This window comes from Nannospalax galili, unplaced genomic scaffold (assembly GCF_000622305.1).
Source record: "Nannospalax galili isolate Female #2095 unplaced genomic scaffold, S.galili_v1.0 scaffold1586, whole genome shotgun sequence".
NCBI classification, from domain to species: Eukaryota; Metazoa; Chordata; class Mammalia; order Rodentia; family Spalacidae; genus Nannospalax; species Nannospalax galili.
This window is the reverse complement of record NW_008354289.1, coordinates 198,165-221,189: the sequence shown is the minus strand read 5'-3', so window position 1 is coordinate 221,189 and position 23,025 is coordinate 198,165. Positions and strand designations below refer to the sequence as shown.

Genomic DNA, 23,025 nt, shown 5'->3' with positions numbered 1-23,025 from the left:
ATACAAATAATATGTATACATGAAAATATCTGAACCAGTATTACAGAGTGCTGGCAAAGCAGTAGACTGGGAGACCTGACAGAAGACTACCACTTCTCACTCTAGTTACTTCTGTGCTATTCAAAATTTTCCAACAAGCACTGCTGGGGCCTGAATGTGTCCCTCTGAAATTCATGCAGACATCTAATCCCCAAAGTGCTGGTATGAAGAGGTGGGGCCTTTGGGAGTGATTAAGTCATGAGGCTATCCTTGTGACTGGGATTTGTGTCCTTATGAAAGAAGACTGAGAGGGTGCCTGCCCCTCCCGTCATGTGAAAATGAAGCCAAGAAGCCACCAATGAAGAACAAGCCTCACCACACAGGGGTCTGCTCCCACCTTCCTCTTGAATTTCCCAGCCTCCAGAACTGTTATTTGTAAGTCATTCACTCTAAGATATTTTGTTATAGTAGCCTAAACAGACTAAGACAAACACATTAACAGGTTCTCTAAGTTATTATTCTGCTAAGTGAATACTGTATCAAACTGCTCTCATAATTCACACCTTTCTACCCATAAACTAATGCTGTTCTAAGGCCTCATCAGAGTACTTTCTTTGTGCAGCAGACACAACCGGTCAAAGAGCAGAGAGTAAGTTGTTAGTGGAATGCTCACCCAACATCCCCAAGCTCAAGGACCATGGTAGAAGAGGGGGCAGAAAGATTGTAGGAGCCAGAGGTCAGGGAGGACTGGAGCAAAAACATCTTCTGGACACAACAAGGTCATTGCACTCATGGACTCTCAGCAGCTATGGCTGCTATGCAAGTCAATCAAGCTAGTCAACAATCTAGCATGGAGCAGGGAGGGGCAAATGAGCCCCCACCTCTAACTGAGGAGCTCTAGACAGATGATGGCTCCTGGGCCAAGAGTCAGTTTCTTTCAGGGTATGGCTCCTGATAGGTCCATCATGCTACCGTGGACAGCCCCACACCAAGGAGTATATGGGTAGCACAAATTACACTGAGTGGGTCATTAAAAAAGAGCGGGAAGGAATTTGGGGAGGAGTCTAGGAAGAGGAACAGGGGGTGAATATGATCAAAACACATTGTATGACATTCTCAAAGAATTAATAAAAATATTATACAAAAACACATTTCTGTAATAATTTTCCAATTTTATAATACATTTCAATGATTTTTGTCACAAGTTTAGTAACTACAGATTAAACACACATTTCTAAACTGTATAATCACAAACTATACAGCTCTCAGAGCGTGGTCCCCAGGCCAGATATATTACGGCCTCGGAACTTGACAGAAGTGCAGACTCTGAGGACCCATCCCAAACCTGCAGAGGTGGGAGCTGGGGGCCATGGTGAATGAGGAAATTAGAATGTTACCTACGCCGTGAACAAGGCTCCATTTCCCCACTCATAAATCCTCAGGACCTATACAGGACACATACAAGTACCTTCCCAGCTTTCAAATCATTTTGCAGTTCAATTTAATGAACATCTATAGAATGTCTTTTAAAGGGCATTCCTGTAATACCTTTTTAGAAGAGTTAAAATACTTTAGTAAAGAAAGAAATGTTCTCTGAAAACTAAAGCTCTGTCATAATCCAGAGCTGTGAAGCAAATTCCCTTCTGGGAAGGAGTTGCAACATGGCAACATGATTGCCTTTTCACCCAAACCCTGAGCACGCTGGGCACCCTGGGCACCTTGGGGATCCTACATGGAGTGAGGACTTGTTAATGGACTAGTGCTTATCTTCTACTATTTTACCACAGTATGGTTACGATTCAGTCGTGTTAGCATTTACCTGTTTGGTGATCGTCTTGGCCAACGTCTTCTGTCAGATTCTGTAAGACACATGATCATTAATACCAAGAAATCACACAGCCTCCATCTCACAGAGACTGCCTGCCTCTGCCTCCCGAGTGCTGGGATTAAAGGTGTGTGCTACCAGGCCCAACCCACTACAGCAAGTTTTAAAATCTGGTATTTTCATAAAGCAGTTGATAGTCCCAATTCAAATTATTTTATCAAATATGCTTGCACAAAGCAGCTACTTTAAAGCTGGTGGTTTTATCTTTAAAAGACTGACTTACTAGCTTGTTTAGGGTATGGTAGATCTTATGAATATTTGCCAGTGTTGAGAGATGAGAGTTCAGCTGAAAGTCTTTAAAAGAAAAAGGAGAAAAAATAGGGTTAGTTCTCAGTAAAAAAAAATTTAAAGTTCAAAAGTCAAAATAAACAACTGTTTTAGTACTTTCACCAACCTGATACTTACAAGCAAACAACAACTCCCAACCACTGACCTTATCTCCCAGAAATAAAGTCTGACAAAAAGTTAAGTCTTCAACCAAACACTAAAGCTCATGAAATTTTCCTGTGAATTCTAAGGTGAAATGGGAATACTGCCATAGCTGTAAAATCCCGCCGGCACTGCACCTGAATCTCACAGGAAGATATAAATAATGTTAGAAGATTAAACAAGTCACACAAGTAGAAGACGATGAGAACTCAAAGGAAATATCTTCGATTTCCTGTCTGCCTAGAATTTCTGGTTCAATAGGCAAGCTGCAGGTCAGAAATTATAGAATGGCATCCCAGCGTTCAGCACTTTATAATCTTACATTTCTTTTGTGAATAGCATCCCAGTGTTCAGCACTTTATAATCTTTCTTATATTTCTTTTGTGGTTGATTATACAGTAGGGAGTAACACGGAATCAATGCCCCTTCCACCTCCCCTTGAATACACAGATAAAGAACTGCCCTGTGAGCTCCAGGTCACAGAACCCAGGGTTGTCTAGTTACTTGCAGGTCCCACAACAACAGTCAAGGATGTGCAGGAACAGAAACCATACTCCTGGGGCAGTAGGCCCGGTTCAAAGGGTGCATGTGTGTACCACCTCTTCCATTTCATAACTGCATGTCAAGTCAGACATAGAGACATGTGAAGCTGCTCCATCCCAGAATCTTGCACAATGTACAACTAGAGTAAATTGTCAGGCTTTTGAATTTCCCATTTCAAATGTTTGTATAGACATTCTAGGTTTGATTCCCAGTACCCCTCCGCCCCCCCAAAAAAAGTTTTTATAAAGTATTCCTGCATAGGTATACACAAGCTTTGAAAAAGCATCAATAGAAATATTATTTCCTATTCTAAAAGTTAATATAAAAGTGACTTTGAAAAGAGACTAACTCTGAGTTAACCATTCAAGGAAGGAGGCAGGAAGGAAATAACTTCACTGGAATATCATTTGGGACACTCACTAGATGTAGAGAACAGACCCAAGGGTCAGATGCTACAGTATGAGTTGTCTGTGCTGGGCTGAACCCTCTGGACTTCAGCCCTGCACCTGGAGAGCTGCTGGCTTTCTGCTATCAGTCAGAAAGGCTCACTTGCTCTTTAAATCTTGCTAAGAATTCATTCATTGACAGGCCTACAGGGTAGAGGAGGCAGGCAACAAGACGCCCCTGACATGCACAGGCAAGCACAGGGCCAGTTGCCACACTTGTTCATGTGCACTGCTCCAGCAGTTCACATCCTTCTAAAATGGCCACAAGACCCAGTACTGGGCTGAGACAGGGCCTTGGCTCTAAACAGGCCTTAAAAACAGACTTGTGGGGGCTGGAAAGATGGCTCAGTGGTTAAGAGCACTGACTGCTCTTGCAGAGGACCCGGGTTCCATTCCCAGCACCCACATGGCAGCTATGAACCATCCTTAACTCCATTTCCAGAGGAATCCAAAGCCTTCTTCTGACCTCCGTGGCACTGCATGACACAGGTGCACTCACATATACGCAGGGAATACACTCATACACATAAAATCGAAATAATAAATAAAATATTTTTAAAAATAGATTTGTGCCAGGCGTGGTGGTGCATGCCTTTAATCCCAGCACTCAGGAGGCAGAGGCAGGCGGATCCCTGTGAGTTCAAGGTCAGCCTGGTCTACATAGTGAGTCCCAGGACAGCTGGGGCTACAGGGAACCCCTGTCTCAAAAATACAAAAAAAAAAAAAAAAAAAAAAATTTGTCGCCAGCCATGTGTTGCTGCTCCCCTATAGTACCAACTCTTGGGAGGGGGAGGCAGAAGGATCAGGAATTCAAGGTCTGCTAAACAGCAAGTTCAAGACTAAGTGAGACCCGGTCTAAAAACAAACAAACAAAAACCCAAAAGCTAAGATTCCAGTTAACTGCTTGCACCTTAATGATTTAGGCACGCTTAAGGTAAATGACAAAATATGGCACATGATCAATCTAGATCACCTACTCAGCACACATGCATAGGAAAGGTTCAGAAATGTATGTAGGATAGGTCTAGGTGTATGTATGTGCATGTATGTTCACGGTATGTATATACTTCCTTATGTTTGTATTTAATAAAGACAGAGAGGGCTTCATGCCAGGAGCAACAGTACTCTCTGAACCTGCAAGAGGCCGTGAAGAGTTGACACACCAACTCCTACACCCCTCCCCAGCTGTTACCGAGTCACAAGCATACCACCACCCCTTAACAGTTTCTCAACTGAAAACCAGGAAGACAAGCCAATACATTCCAATACCACCTTGCGCCACACACCAAATGGGACTCAGGGCTATGGATTGTCTTGCTACTGAAGCCACACAGGAGGGAAGGGAGAAAGGAATGGTCAAGGCCAACACATAGCGAGGTCCTTGTGACTACCATATACCACCCTGCCACTTTAGCCTGCTGTTTATGCCATACCAGATGTCACTGAAGAGTACCGTAATAAGAACTGAGGCTGTTAGGGCTGCCTCTTCCTGAACCTGAGGTGGAAGACGTGTGAAGGGTAAGAAACAAGTCATTCTCAAGCTGGACTTCTGGGATTTTCATGAGTTATGCCCTGTCCATGCTTCAAAAGTCTTTCACACCCCTTCACAAATCCTTCTCTTCCCCTCCACACCTGCCCACTCCCAACAGTCCATGGGTACACATGCTAAAAGGACCACTACACTTTATGTCCTGACCCTCGGGTCCAGGGGATGGTGCAAGTCTCCAATCTACCAGTTAGTCTATTCGATCTAGCTCTCAACTTTATCTATAAAACAAGAAGTCATCCTGCAAAGTGTTGCAGGAATAAAAATGTAGAATTAGACACCCACCACAACACCTAGATGTGTCAGACACCCATCACAATGCCTGAAATATAACAAGTGCTCAATAAAAGCTATCAATTACTATTGTATTTACTTACAGAACTCTCCAAACCAAACCACCACCAAAAATAGTTTCTATTTACCTAGCTCTAACTCCAGTCCCATATCAAAGACCCCAAAAGGTCAGACCTTGTCTGTGACTGAGCTGAGTGTCTTGATGCATCTCTACAACCTATGATAGCATCATTGTGTATGTGTCTATATGTATGTATATTTGTGTGTCTGTGTCTGTATCTCCCAGCACCTGTTATTTATAATGATGGTGGCAGGAAATCTCAATATACTGATAAACACACAGGAATGTTTATGACTGCATTCTATAAATGGAATTTCACTTCACTAAAGGGAGTAAAAGTAAAAGGGTTCATTTCATGAACCACATGATGTCAGCATCCATTTTCATACCCAATTCCCATTATGACCACCAGCTCATCATCAGTGCACTCAAAGGGGAAAAGAAAAAGAAACAGATGAAACCAGTAATATGAATAGCTTTACTTTAGTGTCACCAACATAAGACAACATGAATTTGGCAGGGGAAAAGGGCAAAAATAGCAATAAAAGATAAATTCGCAAAGGTTAACAGATATTGGATTTATGGTTCATCTGTTCAGTGCTCAGGGCAAGTAATAGACCTTGAAATCTAAAATAGATTTCACATCCTTAAGGCAGAGATGGTAGGGTAAAGATCAAATGCTTCACAGAGAATACATTTAGGAAAGCATTTACTGATTCATAAAAATCTCCTTCTGCTCCTATTTCAATTCCAGAGGATAAACACAAAGTTAAGTCAACTGTACTCCATGATCCAACAACTTTCCACAGTGAGCAGTGGCAGGCACCATGGCTCTACAATCTACACTGAAGGCAACGATCAGCTCTGCAAAAAAGCCCAGACTGCTTGATAAAGAGCTCACCTAAATTACCTTCTGGGTATTTTTAAAACCACCAACAAATGCTGTCTGGGTATGAAAATGTCTAGTTTTATTTAATTACTATTTGCTACATGTGAGCCACACAAGATGAAAGGGGAAAATGAGCATCACTGGGAAGGAAGGAGGTCCGAGTCCAGCCTCCCAAACCACTACAGTAACAGAAGTCCACAACACAGGCGGACACATAAACATTAGGAATCAAATGATTATGGACAAGTTCACATGATGACTGCCAAAAACAACAACAAAAAGTAACGGTTCTAATAGTGTATACCCATAAGGCTCAGAAACAATTTAAATGCATAAAAGGCAGAAGCTTTCCCTTATACCATAAGTAAAATATAACTGAGGGACAATCTCAATTACAATAGCATCAAAAAGCAATAATACATATAGGGATAAGCTTCATTATGTAAGATACAAATGAAGAAGCAATAAAAATTTAGTGACAGTCATAAATGTAGAGACAGTTAATAGTTCTGGAAGGGAAGGACCCAACATTGTAAAGCAATTGCTTTTCCTATCGCTAAACTACAAATTAAAAGCACTCCCATCCCTCTTCTACCTGCCCCACAGTTCACACACCCACTCCACTAAATGCTAAAGTAGGGGAAAGGAAGGGAGTCAAGCAAGCTTATCAGATTAAGTCTAAAACTCATGTAGAAGGACAAACTTGTTAGATATGCCAAGCAATTGTTAAAATGAAGAATAGGAAACAACTTTATCAGGTATCAACACACAGTTGGAGCAGAGGCTGAGCAGCTGTTAAAGGCCAACCTGCTTTGGGGCCTTCTGGGCCTGTAGATCTGTTACAACTACCCTGCCACTGCAGCTAGCATGCAAAGAACACATAAGCAAGTATAGCTACTTTCCAACAAAATGTCATTATCAAAAACTAGGTTGTGGGTGGGATTTGGCCTCTGGGCCCCAGTTGGGCAGTGCCCAGTAGAGAGGTACAACCACTACAATTGTACAAATGTGTGCAAGTATGTGCAAGAAGGCGGCCAATGAGGGGGGCTGATAAACCTATCTATGCATAAACATATCACATAATTAACATGATAAAAGAGTATCTGAAGTCAATAGAAAGAGCTATCATTCAAGAACAAAGGAACAACTGGGGAACAGGTAGGACTAGCTAAAAGCAGCACCACTGGTCCACAGCTTGAAGGGAAGGTGTTCAAGGTGAAAGGAAGCTGAGGATCCTGAGCCTGGCTTACCCTATACTCATCTCACCAGTCATCCACTCATCTCCCCTACTTCATTCTGCTTAGCCAAGGACACACCTAAACCTCAGGGCCTTTGCACACATTATTCTCTCTGGCTTGAGTTCTCTCCCCCCTAAGAACATCATGGTTTGTTCTCATACTTCATCAGTGTGTCATTTAAATAACCCTCTTTATAGAACGCTGCAGACCAACAAACAGGATCTCACCTGCACTCTCTACCACCTTACATGCTCTGCTTTTCTTGGCGGCATCAGGACCACCTGACATACCATGTGCTTGTAAACTGTCTCTCATAATGTAAACTCCACAAAGCTCAGGATCTTGGCTTGTCCACTACTATATTCCTAACACCACAACAGTACCTGCCCATATTAGATGCTAGACAAACATTCAAAACCTTAATGAATTCAGGTATGGATGTAACAAAACTTTAGTATGTGTAGAGCATTTCACATCATTTTCAGATGTGACAAGCGTCATGGTAAAAAAACAGAGAACTAAAAGGTAAATGACAAGCCTGTAATCCCAGGTTGAAAGTTTAGAATAAGGACCCTAAGACTACTCAATTATCCTACCAGAGCACATGCAAACAGAGTGGGTAAAAACAGCACATTCCACCAGCACGAACTCCACCCAATGCCAAATGATCTCCCATAGTTTTACACGAGAACAAACATGAATGCACAGAACAGACCTGTATGTTGAGCTCATACCATCAGGGCCGCTGGATTGCCTAGAGCACCAGGGCGACGGTCTGAGCTGCACTTGCTCCTGCCAGGATCAAGTGTTCAAAGTGGGAGTTCACTAGAGATCACGCTGGGGCAAGTGTGTGGCCTGGATGACAGGCTACCAGAATTTCAAGTGGCCATTTACAGAAACTGGAAGTGACTAAGGCAGGCAATGATTAGGGCCTAACATCAGACAGTGGTGGTAAAAAGTAGAAAGGAAATCCTGAGAGAATTGAGTTTGTAGAAAACGGCTATTTAACTGGAAAATTCAACTTTATTCACTTGACACAAAGAGCAAGGGTGGGGGGGAGTGACTGACTTCAGTTGCCCCATTAACTGCCTGCTCTTCTATTTATTCTGTGTGAGCTGGAACACATGAACTTGGTCAGCTTCCACAAGCAGATTGTATTTTCCTGCATCACAACTCTGTATGAATCTATCATTCAAAGATATCTTTTTCGTAAGATGTAGTCCCTAAATGCATGCCAGCTTGTGAACTGGTACTGGACTGAGGGGCTGGTGATCTGTTCCAGTATGGAAGGAACTGCTGTGCTGGATTCACCTGAGGCGGTCTCCAATGGGACTTGCTGCAATGGTTTCTAATGGTATTTCTAGAGTAAGTGATTTTCACCTTAAGAACTTAGAAACAATGGGATTGCATTCCAAGATGAGGGTGAAAGAGGCATATGTTCTGCATCCCTCTGATTCTCTTCATTTTACTAACACATAGGGTCAGATGGCCAGCTGTGGCCATGCTGGGAATAATTTAACTTCCTAACTGCTAACCAGAAGTTACTTCCTCCTCTCTAGCTTAGCTCTTGTAAGAGCGAAAGGGTCATACTCCACATTTTATAAAATTTCCTGCCATAACAGTACACAAAGTACACAAAATTAATTTAATATTAAAGAAAAAAATATCAAAACTGGCTAAACCTAAAATAATATACCAACATTTTTAAGAGAAGAAAATGGGCCAGAGCAGTGACAGAAAAAAGTACGTGCAAAGGGGAAGGAGACCAAACTATCCACCTGCAGACTGATGACTGGATGACTTGATTGAGACAGGTAAGGATGACAGACTGATTAAAAGTGATTAGAATGCATAAATCCAGGAGTATTGTGGGGGTACAGAACCAATATACAAAAAATCAATACCTTTTTATACACCAAGAATAAAATCCTTGAGAAAGAAATCAAGAGATCGTTGCCATTTACGATGGCTACAAAAAACTTAAAACATGGTAATAATTGATTATCTCCAATCAAATGATTATCTCCAATGAAACTCATAAAAATCTGGTGGAACTGGAGAGGAGACAAAATAGAAAAATGCTCCATGTTCCTGAAGTAGAGAGACATGGCTAAAATATCCATGCTGCTAAAAGTCACTTAGAGATAGAATTCCTATTAAAAACTAAGACATTCTTCACCGAAATAGAAAAAAAATCATATAATTTTTACGGAAATTACAAGAGACTTTGAATAACCACAAAAAAAAAAATCCTGAGCAGAAAGGAAAAAAGCCAAAACTTACTATAAAGCAACAGTAAACAAACAGCATGATACTGACATAAACACAAGATACATTAGCCAATGAAACAGACTAAGGAACCCAAGAATAAGTTCACACATAGTCAACCAGATTATTAACAAAGGTAGCCAGAACACACATTGGAGAATGTTTCTTTGATAAATAATGCTTGGAAAACTAGATATCCAAGTGCAGAAGAAAAAAAATAACATTCCTTTATATACAAAAGTCAATTCAAAATAGGTCAAAGACTTAAACAATAGACCCAAAACAATTAACTACTGTAAGAAAATAGAGGGAAAGTGCTTCAGGCACAAATCTGGGCAAAATTTTTTTGGCTATTACCCCAAAACATGGGAAAAGCAAAATATGGCAAATGACAAATCAGAAAGTTTTTGTACAGCAAAGGAAACAATCAACAGAGTGAAGAGACAGCTACAAACAGGAGACAGTGTCTGCAAGCTACCCATCTGAATAGCGGCTAATACCTAGACTATGAAAAATCTTAAACATGTCAACAGCAAAAGAGAAAAACTCCTGCTTAAAAACAGACAAATGGCAGAAGAGGAGGTGGAAAGATTGTAAGAGCCGGGGAGGAGGTCACAGCCGTATGGAAATAGTCATACAAGCTCCTGGGACCCTGCATATATGAATCTACAGCAATGGTGTCAGCATACACAAGTCCCATGCAAACTCAAGCCAACAAAAACTTAGCATAGAACTGGGGAAATGGACAGCAGACCCCCATCTTAGCTGAAGAAACATTAGCAGCTGATTACTACTGAGTGAGGAAGAGCTGATCTTCCTAAAGTGAGGGACTCTAGTTAAGCTGACTAGTCCCTCAGTAAATGAACTTGCACCGAGAAACACTAACTTAACACAATAGGACTTAACTCAAATGACAGAATATACGGATTCCAGGTTGGGGGCGGGGAGCTATGGGAGAGTGCCAGTGGGGACAGGGGTATAAAGATGACTAGATTGATTGAGATGTTCTGTATGAATTTTTATTGCATAAACATTCAATAAAAAACAAATTTGAAAAAAAGAAGAAAAAAAAAGACAAATGACCTGCATGGATATTGACTCAAGAAATCTCTTAAGAGATGAGACAAATGAACATTTTTTTCACCACTTGTTGCTCACTTGTGGAAGAAAATATTCGGCATCACTAACCTAGGGAATGAGAATCAATACCACAAGACATCACCTCACTTAAGTTAAAATGGCTATAAACAAAGACACAAATAAATTGCTGCAGTTCTGAATAAGAACTCTGACACACTGCTGGTGAAGATGTGAATTAATACAACCATTAAGGAAACAGTATGGAGGTTCCTCAAAACACTAAGCAATGGACCCACCATCTGATTTCATTATCTCACTATCTGGTATATATCCAAAGGAACTAAAATCAGCATGTCAAAGGGACATGCATGTTAAATGTCTCCGTTTTTATTTTATGTGTATGAGCATTTACCTGCATGTATGTATATGTACCACATTTGTACCTGGTGCCCAAGGAAGCCAGAAGACAGTATCAGATCCCCTGAAACTGGAGTTACAGACAGCTGTGAGCTGCCTTGTGAGTGCTGGGAATTGAACTCAAGACTTCTGCAAGCACAGCAAGTGCTCTTAACAGCCGAGTCATCTCTCCAGCCCTGTGTATTAGTATATTTATTGGCACATCATTCACTAATACATGGTGCCAGCTTCAGTACTCAACAGATGAATGAATACAGAAAATGTGGTAGAGGTACGTACAGCAAAATATTACAGAATCATAAAGAATTCTCTGTCATATGCAGCAACAGAGGAACTAGAAGGCACTTAAAATAAGTCAGAGAAGGGCAAACACTGAATGTTTTCACTTGTTTTAAACTAACGTAGTAATTGTACATGTTTTGGGAACGCAGTGCAATATCACAATACACATGCATAACATATGGTGATCAGACCAAGGTGACTTGATCACTCCAGACATATCATTTCCATAGGAATGTTCAAGATCAATGTAGCAGCTAAAAAGTCCATCTCAAGGCACAGAACAGGCCAGGTGTGGTAGCTCACACCCAGAATCCCAGCACTTGGGAGGCAGAGGCAGGAGGATTAGTGGGCGTTTAAGGCCAACTTATACTACATACTGAGTTAGAGGTCAACAACAGCATTAGCACAAGGTCAGCCTAGCTACAGAAAGAGATCCTGTCTCAAATAAATATTATAAGACAAAATAGTGGTTCACAGATACTGGAAGGGAGGAGGAATGGAGAGGGGATGGTTAGAGTCCAGAGAACAGCTGGATTTGAGGAACAGTTTCTAATGTTATACAGGGCAGTAGGATAAATATGCTTGACAACGATCACTTACATATTTCAAATTAGCCCATCACTCTAATCTGATCATCACACGTCACATGTGTATTGAGCTGTCACATTATACCCCACAAACACATACAACTAATATGTGCCAATTGAAATCAAAAAGAACATTTTTAAATGTACACTTCAAAATAATGCATATTCAGTAAAAAATGTCCATTTAATATTTCTATGCCTAACTGGTCAAACTGTCTAACAGTTACTTATAGCATTTTACAAGAAGGAAAATGGTGCAAAAAGACACACGAGACCACTATGATTCAGGTACCCTGCACTCTTCCTGTTACTAAAAATTCATAAAGCATTTGTCAGTTGGTAAGTTGTGTTCTCAGGCACAAACATCTGAACTATTCCACTATGGATACAATAAACGAAATTTCCGTGGTGATGAAAATGGAATAAACCTGTGAAGGCAGAGGGGGAAGGGCACGAGGGGAAGGGCAGAAGAAAGGCCATTCTGGAGCCTGGAACGAAATGAAAGGTTGTCAGAGCCACTGTGTGACTGCCTCAGGGACAGAGACAAGCTGACAGTGCAGGGCTGCACCTCTCCCTCTGGGGTCAAGGCAGCATGCTGGAGGGGCCTCTATTTACCTAAGTGTTATGGAAAAAGAAAACCCACTGTTAATGGAAGGGTGTGCTATAAGGACAGTCACTGCTATGCTGCCTGTTTTCTTCCCTCTGAGTTCAGGAAGACTTATGAAGAGGACAAGTACGTCACTGCTGTGTAGGAGACACGCTTCCAGCCCACAAGAGACAGGTACTACTGACGTCAATCACTAGATTCTGTACTTTGTGTTATGGCATGAAAGAAAAATAATACGAGTCCTCAACAGGTGCTGCAAGGCCCCAGGCTCATCCCATTACTCCAGTTGCACTCTTCCTTGAGTGTGCGAGTGATCTGCCACCACAGAGCCTGTGTGTTTTCTATGCTCTGTGCCTCAGTGACACCTGGAGTGCACAGGCCTGACAGCTGTCTCCCCTGATTATCTGAGGGATACAGTACCCCATATCAGCTCTCCTCTGACTTCCCCATCCTAAGCAGCATCTTCAGCCTCTAGGCACCTAGGTTTCTTCATAGCCCTTGTCACATTCAAGTTTCGTTGAAATGGAGTTCACATTCCTTATCATTCACCCACTTGAAGCATGAAATGCAGTGGTTTTAGTATAAGAAAGGAGTATGGCCATCTACACAATCCGATTCCAAGCCACTACCATCACATTTGCCACCACTCCTCAACTGTCCCTTTTTCCTTCACAGGAGGCAACCGCAAGCCTACTTCCAGTCTCTATAGACACACCAAGTCTTATCAATAGAATCATGCAGGATGGGGTCTCCCACAACCCTGACATTGTGCACAGTACATATATTTCCATCTCCATCCCTCTTCCAGAGGCCAGACTTCAGGACAGGGGCTGTTCACCTCATTCCTGGAATATGGCAGGTAGGGATAAACAGACGAGTCCAGGCTGGGAAAATAGTCACCAGCCCTCAGGTTACTTGCAGCCCTTAGAGAAGATAGCAAGGACAGTGCTGAGGCCAGAACACAGTGGGCCAAGGAGAGAGCAGGGAGAACAGAGTGTTCAAGAAGCACGGCTTTGAAGGGAAGAGCAGATGTGTAGACAGCCTGAGGATATGCTCAGGGAGGGGTCTGAACATGTTTAAAATGCTGCTACTTCCCAGCACTCAGTAGGTTAAGAAGCAGGAGGATCCCAAGGTCAAGGCCAGCCTGGGTTGCACAAAGACCCTATCTTGAAATAAAAATCTGCTGTTAGATCTGCCTCACAGCGTGGAAGGCCACCTGGAGTCACTGTAGTCAAGAGTGCAAAACGGCAGGTCAGATCACAAGTCGGTGCAGGCTTGGGTTCAAAGATCTATAGCACAAAGGATTTGAAAAGCACAAAATGCAATTAAAAAATATACTACAATGATTTCTCCTTGAAATGACTTGGAATATAGTATCTACCATAAAGTCTACATTTTGTTGACACAATAAAAAGGACTGTTTTAAATGATCTTTAATACCAGCTTATGACTCTGCATATCAATTAATAGTCACTGGCTATATTAATAAGACCTCCGCAGGTCTAACTTTCATTGTGAAATCAAACACTTTCGTACCTAAGGCTAAAATTATTAAAATACAGTGATATAAAGGCTGTCTCCAATGGCAAGACTAGGAGACCCCAAAAGCCTGGTTTACAGTCTGTTTCATACCTCAGGGCCTTCACTGCCACAACCACAAATTCGTTTTTCTAAATGGCTAACGGTACCTGACTCAAAAAGATGCTGCAAGGTTTAAGATGATGCTTAGATCAGTGCCTGGGACATGGTAGGTACCACCTATGTGCTGGCTATTACACCAGATGGTGGTATTTCTTGAGCCCTCTCCATCACAGCCCAAACCAATCTCAGTTCACTAGCCACAGAGAAGCACACAGGAGCTTATAGGACCACAAAAGCCAGAGCCTGACCCAATCAATGAAAACAGAAGAATGGATTCTAATGTGCAGCTTGAACCTCAGCTTAATCCCTATCTGCCAGACTGGACTAAATCAGGCAAGGGCACCCCACCCTATGGGAAGCAAGGGTCAAGACCCAGGGCTGGCAAGCCAGGCAAAAGGAAAGGCAGGCAGTGGGGAGGCAGGGGTTAATTTAATTCACCTCATCAATAAATATTTGCCACTAGCAGGCATAAAAGACAACAAAGAGGCACTATAGAAAATGAAAAACTGAAAAGAGAAGCAGGTCACTATGGGTGACACAGCATTTGCATTGAGTACAAGATCCAAAATTAAAGCCATCCAAGCATACACCTGCTAGCAGTTTCCTCCTAACTCACAGAGCCCAGGATGGAGGCTGGGAGGAGAAACCAGTCACCCAAGGGAGGCAGCATGCCACCCAGTGCCCTGTCTGTGCCTGCTGCTGCCATCTCAAAGGATCTAGTCACTTCAGGACACACAGGTTGGCTGTGTTCCCAATGTGACAAGGTACAAAGGACTCCAGATTCCTTTTCCTCACCCCAACTACCGCTGAGAACACAGATCCATAAGGGCATTCTGAGGAAAAATTGCCTTCAATCTTGATAATGTTCCAAGGGCCCAGGTTTAGGGGAAAGAATGTCAGCTCCACAAGAACTTACAAAGTCCCAACTCTGCTGTGTCCTAGCTGAGTGGCCCTCTACATAGCCAACCTATCTCACCATGCCTCAGTATCCCTATCTGCAGAGCTGTAACAGGACCCTCTCCACAGGCTCCTGAGAGCACACTTACATGGCACTGCCCACACCACATACCAATTCCAACTCCCATCATCATAACTCAGAAGAGATTCAGCCTGCACCTAGAACAGCAGGAGGGAAAGACTGGTCAGAAGGGATGACAAGATGTGCCTTTAAAACTATTAATCCATCAGATGTAGGAACCTGAGGCTAGACAGCCATCACAGGCCATGGGAGAAGAGTATAATTATTCTGTTAAACAGATACAGTATTAAACTGATTTCTACTGACTTGTTACACCCATAGATTAATGCATCTCTCAACTCTCAGAAGAAGCACTCTATGTTTAATATAGAGAACCACAACTGGCCAACTTGCAGAGAATAAGAGGCTGCAGACTGCCTATCCTGAATAGAACACTTGTATCAAACTTCTGCCTCCCAAGACTCAGGGATCATTGCAGAAGAGGGGGCAGAAAGATTGTTAAGAGGCAGAGGTGATGGATGGCCACAAGGAAATAGATTTCGAGACAGCTAGTCAGTTACTTACAAAACTGACAACAGCACGCATAAATCCCATATAAGCTCAAGCCAGACAAAATTCCAGTATAGACTTGGGGAAGTGGGTAAGAAATCCCAACCCGACCTGAGGAACTACTGGCAATGGATGACTGCTGGGAGGGGGGAGATTCAGTCTCATGTAAGGATGAAACTTAGTAGGTTGACCATGCTCCAGTGGATGAACCCATACCGAAGGGCATTTGGGGACAAAAACCTAACTCTACAGGCCTATACATACATACATACATACATACACACACACACACACACGAAAGGAGGGGTGCAGAGATGGGAAGAGATCCAAACATGATCAAAAGGTATTGTATGAAATTTGTAAAAATTCAATTAAAAATTAATCTTAAAAGAGAAAAACTATTAATCCAATAATGCTAGTTTAAATTACAACTGTTCTGTCTGTTTAACTGACTAAAACAAGGGGCTGGAGAGATGGCTCAGCAGTTAAGAGCACTGGTCACTCTTACAGAGGACCTAGGTTCAAACCCAGAACCAACATGGTAGCTAACAGTTGTAACTCCAGCTCTAGGGGTTCCAACGCCTTCCTCTGACCTTCGAGGGCACTGTATGACACAGGTACACTTATATACATGAATGGAATATACTCATACACATAAAATAATAAATTTAAAAATACAATTTAATTTACTAGAACAAGGACTCTGTGGTCTAGTTTTGCAAGCAGCATCTATAAAAAGAGGGTAAAGATGAGTACTTAAATGTGCCCTAAGCTTAAAAGGGGGAGGGGGGTTAACTTCATTATATAAAAGCCATGAGCAGTTATAAGAGGAAAGGTCTGTTTTCTAGCTTTTCTGCAATGTTGATAGGTATCACCTCTACTTAAAAGTTCCAAGAGTCTATCAACATACACCTATTTAAGATAAAACTATAAGACAAATTAAACTTCTTCATCAGCAAATAACAAAGTACAGAAGTACTCTTCTTGCCAGGGTGAAATGCCTGCTATCACTGCCAGGGACCCTGCAAAGGAAGGGGTCCAGAAGGGTAATGGAAGGCCTGGGACACCCTATCCTGCTGTACCATCAGGCTCTGACTTAGTCACTCATAGGCTGGGACAACAACCTTACAGGGTCATGCAGGGATTACGTAAAAATGCTGAGAACTGTTCTGTTTCTCTGGCAGTTTGGAGCACCGAGACCCAGATCTGACTCAATCCATGTGTACAAGCTGGATGACCTTGAAAAGGCTGTCCCTTTCTGCACCCCAGCTTCCTCACCCATGAAATGTGGGTAACAGTAGATCTATCAGGGGTGAAGAGGTAGGGAACACAGGGGCCTTAATACCCCCATGTCCCTTTGCACCCTTCTCCCAGTGTCCCTCCTGGCTTCCCTTCCCTCCTCGTGCTTCCTTTCATCTCCTGTACCTCTTTATACCTTTCCACCAGCCCCACCCTCCCACCTTACCTTCCCTCTCAGCCGGCCACACTCCCACTGGCTGCCACAGGTCTCCAGCCCATTTCACTGTGCCCCTTATCTCACATACTTGTAAACTCAGTCCTTTCCTTCCCACAGTGAAAGTCCATGGGCTAAACTAACAGTAACAGCAATCCTGCTCAGAAGTCAGGCTGAGTGCTTCCCTTCAGTTCTAAAGGACTTGGGCATCCATTAACACAGGAGCTACCATCCTGCTCGCCTGTCACCTGTCCCCTCCACACACTCATTGGAAGGCAGGCTCCTGAAACACGGGAACCAGAGAACCTTGTCTGTCACAGCAGTGTCTGGCAACAAGAACACCTCAAATGTCTGAATGGTTGAATGAGAGAATGCCCACTTTCCTCAAGGGTTCCTATGACGCCTCCTAGGGAGGTCGCCATCACACCTAATCAACAGCAACATAGCACTTCAAGTGTCCTAGCTCCCTGAATCCTTGCCACCACTTCTTTCCCTCATTCACCTCAACTTCCCTCCCTGCATCCCAGTCTCTTAGCTATTCCTCAGTCAGGCCTGCTCTGCACTGGTCCCTCTACCTGTCAGTAAGACCGTCCCTGACCACATCATGTAAAATTACAAGACTTCTAACTCCCCCCACCCAGGACACCTGTGCCTCACTCATGTTTTCTATACTTTCTTTTTCTCTACAGAACTTATCACCATGCAACACACCTGTTTATTATCTGCCTCCTCTCCCACACTAGAATGAAATCTTCCAGAAAACTGAAGAACTGGGCCTGGTGTACTATAGGTACTCAGTATTCACACCTGGTGACAGCTCCATGCCTCAGGAGACAATAGTTGAGTAACTCACCTATAATCACACAGCTAATAAATGGCACAGCAAGGATGTGAATCCAGACACTCTGACACGAGGCTCTACTCTTTCCAAGTAAGCTTCCCTGCCACCCAAACTGCCTTCCACGGAGCAACTGAGAGACATCACCACATCCATGGAGGGATCACTGGTGTTGCCCGGCATGTCTGTGGGCCACAGAAAAGCCACCCACTGAAAAAGCTTCAGCACAGTCATCATCAAAGTCCGGCAATTCCTTGTGGTGAACCAACAATTACCATATCAGATGCATAGTTTACACAGCACTGATAGTTTCTCTGAAGACAATATCCCCATGAACAGAAAAATGACCAATTATCAACTAATATGAAGGCTTGCACCTAAGATATGTCTTAAAAGACAAATATCTGCCAAGTGGGGTTTGGGGCAAGTACTGACTCATGGGGGAGCACAGAGAGCCTCGTGGAATAACGGATGTTACCCTATATTACACCAGTGTATTTGTTTACCAAAATCTATCCAACTATACACATAAATGGATATAATTTTATAATATGTAAATTATACCTCAATAAAGCTGACCAGAAAGTCTTTAGAGCTATAAGATATGATTTTGGGCTAAACAAAATTCTCTACCCAAGAAAAATCCACAAACAGTTCCACAATATTCTCAAATCAGAAGATTCACAGGAAGCTATAGGCCAGCTCCTGAGTAGCCAGCTCCTGAAGTAGATTTCTCAAGGGACAAAGGAGACCACCAGGAGAGGAGGTCATCACAGCTCCCGCTAAGGTCTGGCAGGCTGGCCTACATGTGGCTTGGAACCCTGAGCACCTGCACCGCTGGCTCCCACCACCCACATTACCACCACCTGATCCTCCTCCAGCCCTCTGATCACCTCTGAGCAGAGTCTACAGTCTACGTTGAAAAGGGAAATGGCTGCTCTTCTCCAAAAGGGCTCCCTATCAGATATCTGACCCAAACAGGGCTGTCCAAATACTTAGTTGCGGCCACTGGAAACCAACTGTAGCTAATTTAAACAGAAAACTATTACTTTTTTGTTGGTTTTTTTTTTTTTTTTTTTTTTTAAAGAAGGAAGAAGCAGCAGCACTAGACTCCCTAGGAAAGCCAGAAAGCCAGGCCTGTCAACCTCGCACACACAAAAAGAATCCCTCCAGGCACATGGAGGAGGTCCCTGCCAACAGGGCCAGGACAGGACCCAGCCTCCAAAACCCACCTAGCTGCCATGACTGAGCACCCTCCAAATGCTTCTTCCCTTCGCTTGCTTCCGCCTTCAGGTTGGGAGGGAGAGGGTGCTTCTGAGAGGCTCCTTAGGGAAAGAAGCCCTAACCAGAGGAAGAGAAGCTACTACAGATATGCTACTCCCTGTCCTGCAAACCTTACTGATACAGGTCAGCAAGCAGGGAAGGCTTTTCTTAACGCTCATGAGGAAAGAAAATCCTCAAAGCAGCAGCTAAGAAAAATCCCCACACACTGAGAGGTAATACTAAGGGCAGGTCTTTTTCAGATCATTTAGTGTTTTATTCAGTATATTCATTAGTTTAAAAAATTACAAGCTTGCCTTCCTGTGTGAAAATAGCTCATTAATAACATTTCCTAATTAAAAGAAAAACAATTTAAACCCTCAAGTAGCAAATACTGCAGAATTGTAGACCCTTCAGAAAAAAGGCCCTTAGGCCTTAAAGTCATGTGATTACTAAAATACACAACTCTATTTTTTTTAAAAAAAATGTATTTCAATGATTTTCTTCCTAAAATGAATTTTAAAAGTACATTTTGATGCTGGGCAAAATGGCACATACCTTTAGTCCCAGCCCTGGAGAGGCAGAGGCAGGCAGTTCTCTGAGACTGAGGCCAGCCTGGTCCACATAGAGACTTCCAGGTGGGCTGAATCTATGGAGTCCCTGTTGAATGAATGAATGAATTAATTAATTAATTAATTAATTAAAATAAATAAATAAATAAATAAATAAAATTTCAGCTTAAAAGAGTAATTCTCACAAGGATGTCCTAACCTGAATTTCAAAATAAGAACAGGCTGCAGGAAGACAAGAGCACCAATGCAGGCTGGTGACCAGAGTTACTACCATTTACAGTGTACAGATAATTTTACTGTTAATTTTACCTTTAACCTATACATTTTGATTTCATAAGAAAGTCTTTCAGCAATACCACTATATTGTTAACTAAAGAAATAAATCCTTAGGACCAGGATATGGTCATAAGACAGAAAAAGAGCAAGTCAGAAATACTGTCAAGCCCCAAGCAGACCTGGGGACCCACTGCAACCTTCCATACCAAACACTTCCAGCACTTGCCAGCATTTTAATCTCTCCATACCAGACATTCTGCAATCAACACTGGTATCTGCCTGTATCTTTAGAAATATATTTAAATTAGTTTACATACAGCTGTGTTACAGGCTTGAGTGTGAAATACCCCCCCCCAAATTCCTATTTCGAATGCTTGAGGCCAACTGGTGGTGCTATGCGGAAGGAGGCAGACGCTCCAGGTGATGGGGCCTGCCTGGCAGTCACTAGCCATGGGTCCTGGGGAGAGCACTGTCCTTGCCCCCTCAGGCCACATGCTGTGTTTCCTGTGCACCATCAAGCAATGGGGTCAAGCAACTACAGGCTAAAATCATGAGCCAAGGTGAATCTTTGCTACTTAAAGTTGTTCTGTAGGCATTTTGGTCACAGTAGCACAAAGTAACTAAATAAGCTGCTTTAGCCAAACATGGTGGGGCACACCTTTAATCTCAGGGCTCAGGAGGCAAAAGCAGGTCCGTCAGGTCAGCATGGTCTACACAGTGAGTTCCAGACCAGTTAGAGGGAGACTCTGCTCTAAACAGTAATAATAATAATAATAATAATAATAATAATAATAGTAAGCTTAAAGATAATAAGAGACTTGGAAGCAGGCTGAACAACAAGCAACAGAAGAGGTAACTTTCTAGAAAATTCACTAATGAGTAAACGGTTTACTAGTGAGGTTCAACTGAATGCACATATGAAAACCTTAGCAAAGCATGATACACAATAAAGTAAACATAAGATATGGTCCCTGATCTGAGGAAGGGGCAGGTATAATCTAATTCTAGAGAGGAGGGATACACAAACAAGAAGCCAGTTATACAACACAAGACAGAGCAACAAACAAACAGGTCAGCAAGGGAGAGACCAAGCATGGCTGGAATGGACACAGAGAAGCAACCCCGAACTAGGGCAGGAAGGGAGGACAGCCTTCCAAAGAGAGGAGCAGGCCTCAACTACAGAAGCCATTCTACCCACTGGATTCTTGTTCTGAGGAGTCTGCACTGCACTTAACTGAACACCTAGAAGCCCCCAAGGTTCCTGAGTAGGGAAGGAAATCCTAAGAGCAAAGATGAGGCAACTGTTGGAAGAAAGGCCAAGGAAGCACAGGCAGAGAAGGCCCACTACTTATCACAGCAGAAGCCACGGTCAGACCCAAAGTACTGGCAATGAAGATGGGATAGATGGAGGTGAGCTAGTGATGGTTAATCTTGTCAACTTGCCTAGATTTGGAATCACCTAAGAGACATAACTCTGGGTCTATCTCTGAGGGTGTTTTCAGAGATTTAATAGCAGAGGGAAGAGTTGCCCTGAATGTGGGCAGCACCAACCTAAGGGTGGGGTCCACAACTGAATTTAGAAAGCAGAATGTGAGTGGAGCCCAAGCATTCCTCTCTCTCCCTCCTATTGACACGATCCTGCTGCCATGCCTTCCCTGTCTCTTCTCACAACGTGAGACTATATGAACCCTCCCTTCCCCAAGTTGCTTTTGTAGCATACTTGGTCACAGGAATAAGAGAAGTAACACACAGCCTCTACCTCCCACTGTCAAACAGGGAAAGAGAGATAAGAAACATCTAAGGTCCCAATGAGGGTGATTAAAATTACTACAGCTTCATTAACCAAATGAACAAAATTAATTGGTCTTGATCTCCTCCTGCCTTAATTACAAAGCTGGGCCAAACAAAAGCCTATTTCCAATATCTGGCAGCACGTATTTTATTTCCCTTTATTTTCTTTTTCTCTTTTTAGTGGGCCTGGTGCTAAAACCCAAGGCCTCATTCACTGGAAGCAAGCGCTCTACCACTGAGCCATACCCCCCAGGCCTGGTTTCCTTCTCTTAACAGGATTTCATCTTTAGTTAATTATTTTATCTTTTATTTAATTCTTTCAATATAAAGGAAAAAAATCAACAGATAAAAGCAAGCCAGAAATAGTCTCCCAAATAGCTGGTTCAGGGGCCACCTCTAGGCTGCTGACTCAGGGTGGTCTCCACACCCAACCTTCCTCAACTTCAATAACGGCCACATCCTAAGAGAAGAAGGCAATGCCGTTCTCAGCCCGTCAGCCTCCCTCATAACCAGCAGTGGCATGAGAACAGTGCTACCAATACCTCGGAGAAAAAGGTTTGTGAGATGAACCTCTAGGAGGGAGCCCCTTCTTCCTAACTTGTAAGAAACATGCTCCTTCCCCCTCTGCTTTCTTCTATGGGTGTGAGGTCTACATGCAGCAACCATATTATTAACATGAGACAACAAGCCTGTGGATCAAAGAAGAGAACAGAGGAAAAAAAGATGAAAAGAGTTCAGTTCTTTAATGACATCATTAAGCAGCTGCACCAGCCTTACAACAACCTATCTCCAGACTTTCTGCTGCTACACAACAATACACCCTATTGTTTGAAGCCATTTTTGAGTATTGTTACTTACCAAAGACACTCTGACAGACCATAAAGTATGATTCCTAAGTTTCTGACAGACATTTACGCTGCTGAGTCAGCAGGATTGCTGCCCATTAATTATTAGCTACAATTAGGATGACTATGATAATGATTAAGATGAGAATAATGCAAACAGCAAAACAGGAAGACGAAGTTAATAGGAGCTTCCACAAGCGGCTGAAGATAACCAAAGACATAATGATAAAGTATAAATATGTGTGTGTGTGTATATATATATATATATAT

The 23,025-nt window shown here is 42.7% G+C and overlaps 1 protein-coding gene across 7 annotated transcripts in view; it reads right to left on the bottom strand.

Annotated features, from left to right (window-relative positions):
* The window catches only part of Dcun1d4 (defective in cullin neddylation 1 domain containing 4), a 73,493-nt gene that overhangs the window by 47,171 nt on the left and 3,297 nt on the right, over positions 1-23,025 (bottom strand). For 6 of the 7 annotated variants that reach the window (XM_008851562.3, XM_008851563.3, XM_029555217.1 and 3 more), the window contains 2 exons: positions 2,088-2,158; positions 1,799-1,838 (listed from right to left, as the gene is read on the bottom strand). In XM_008851562.3, coding sequence (XP_008849784.1) covers positions 1,799-1,838; positions 2,088-2,158 — 111 coding nt within the window. Of the gene's footprint in view, positions 1-1,798; positions 1,839-2,087; positions 2,159-19,829; positions 19,856-23,025 lie in introns of those variants that run through there. The other variant, XM_029555221.1, reaches the window with a different exon arrangement.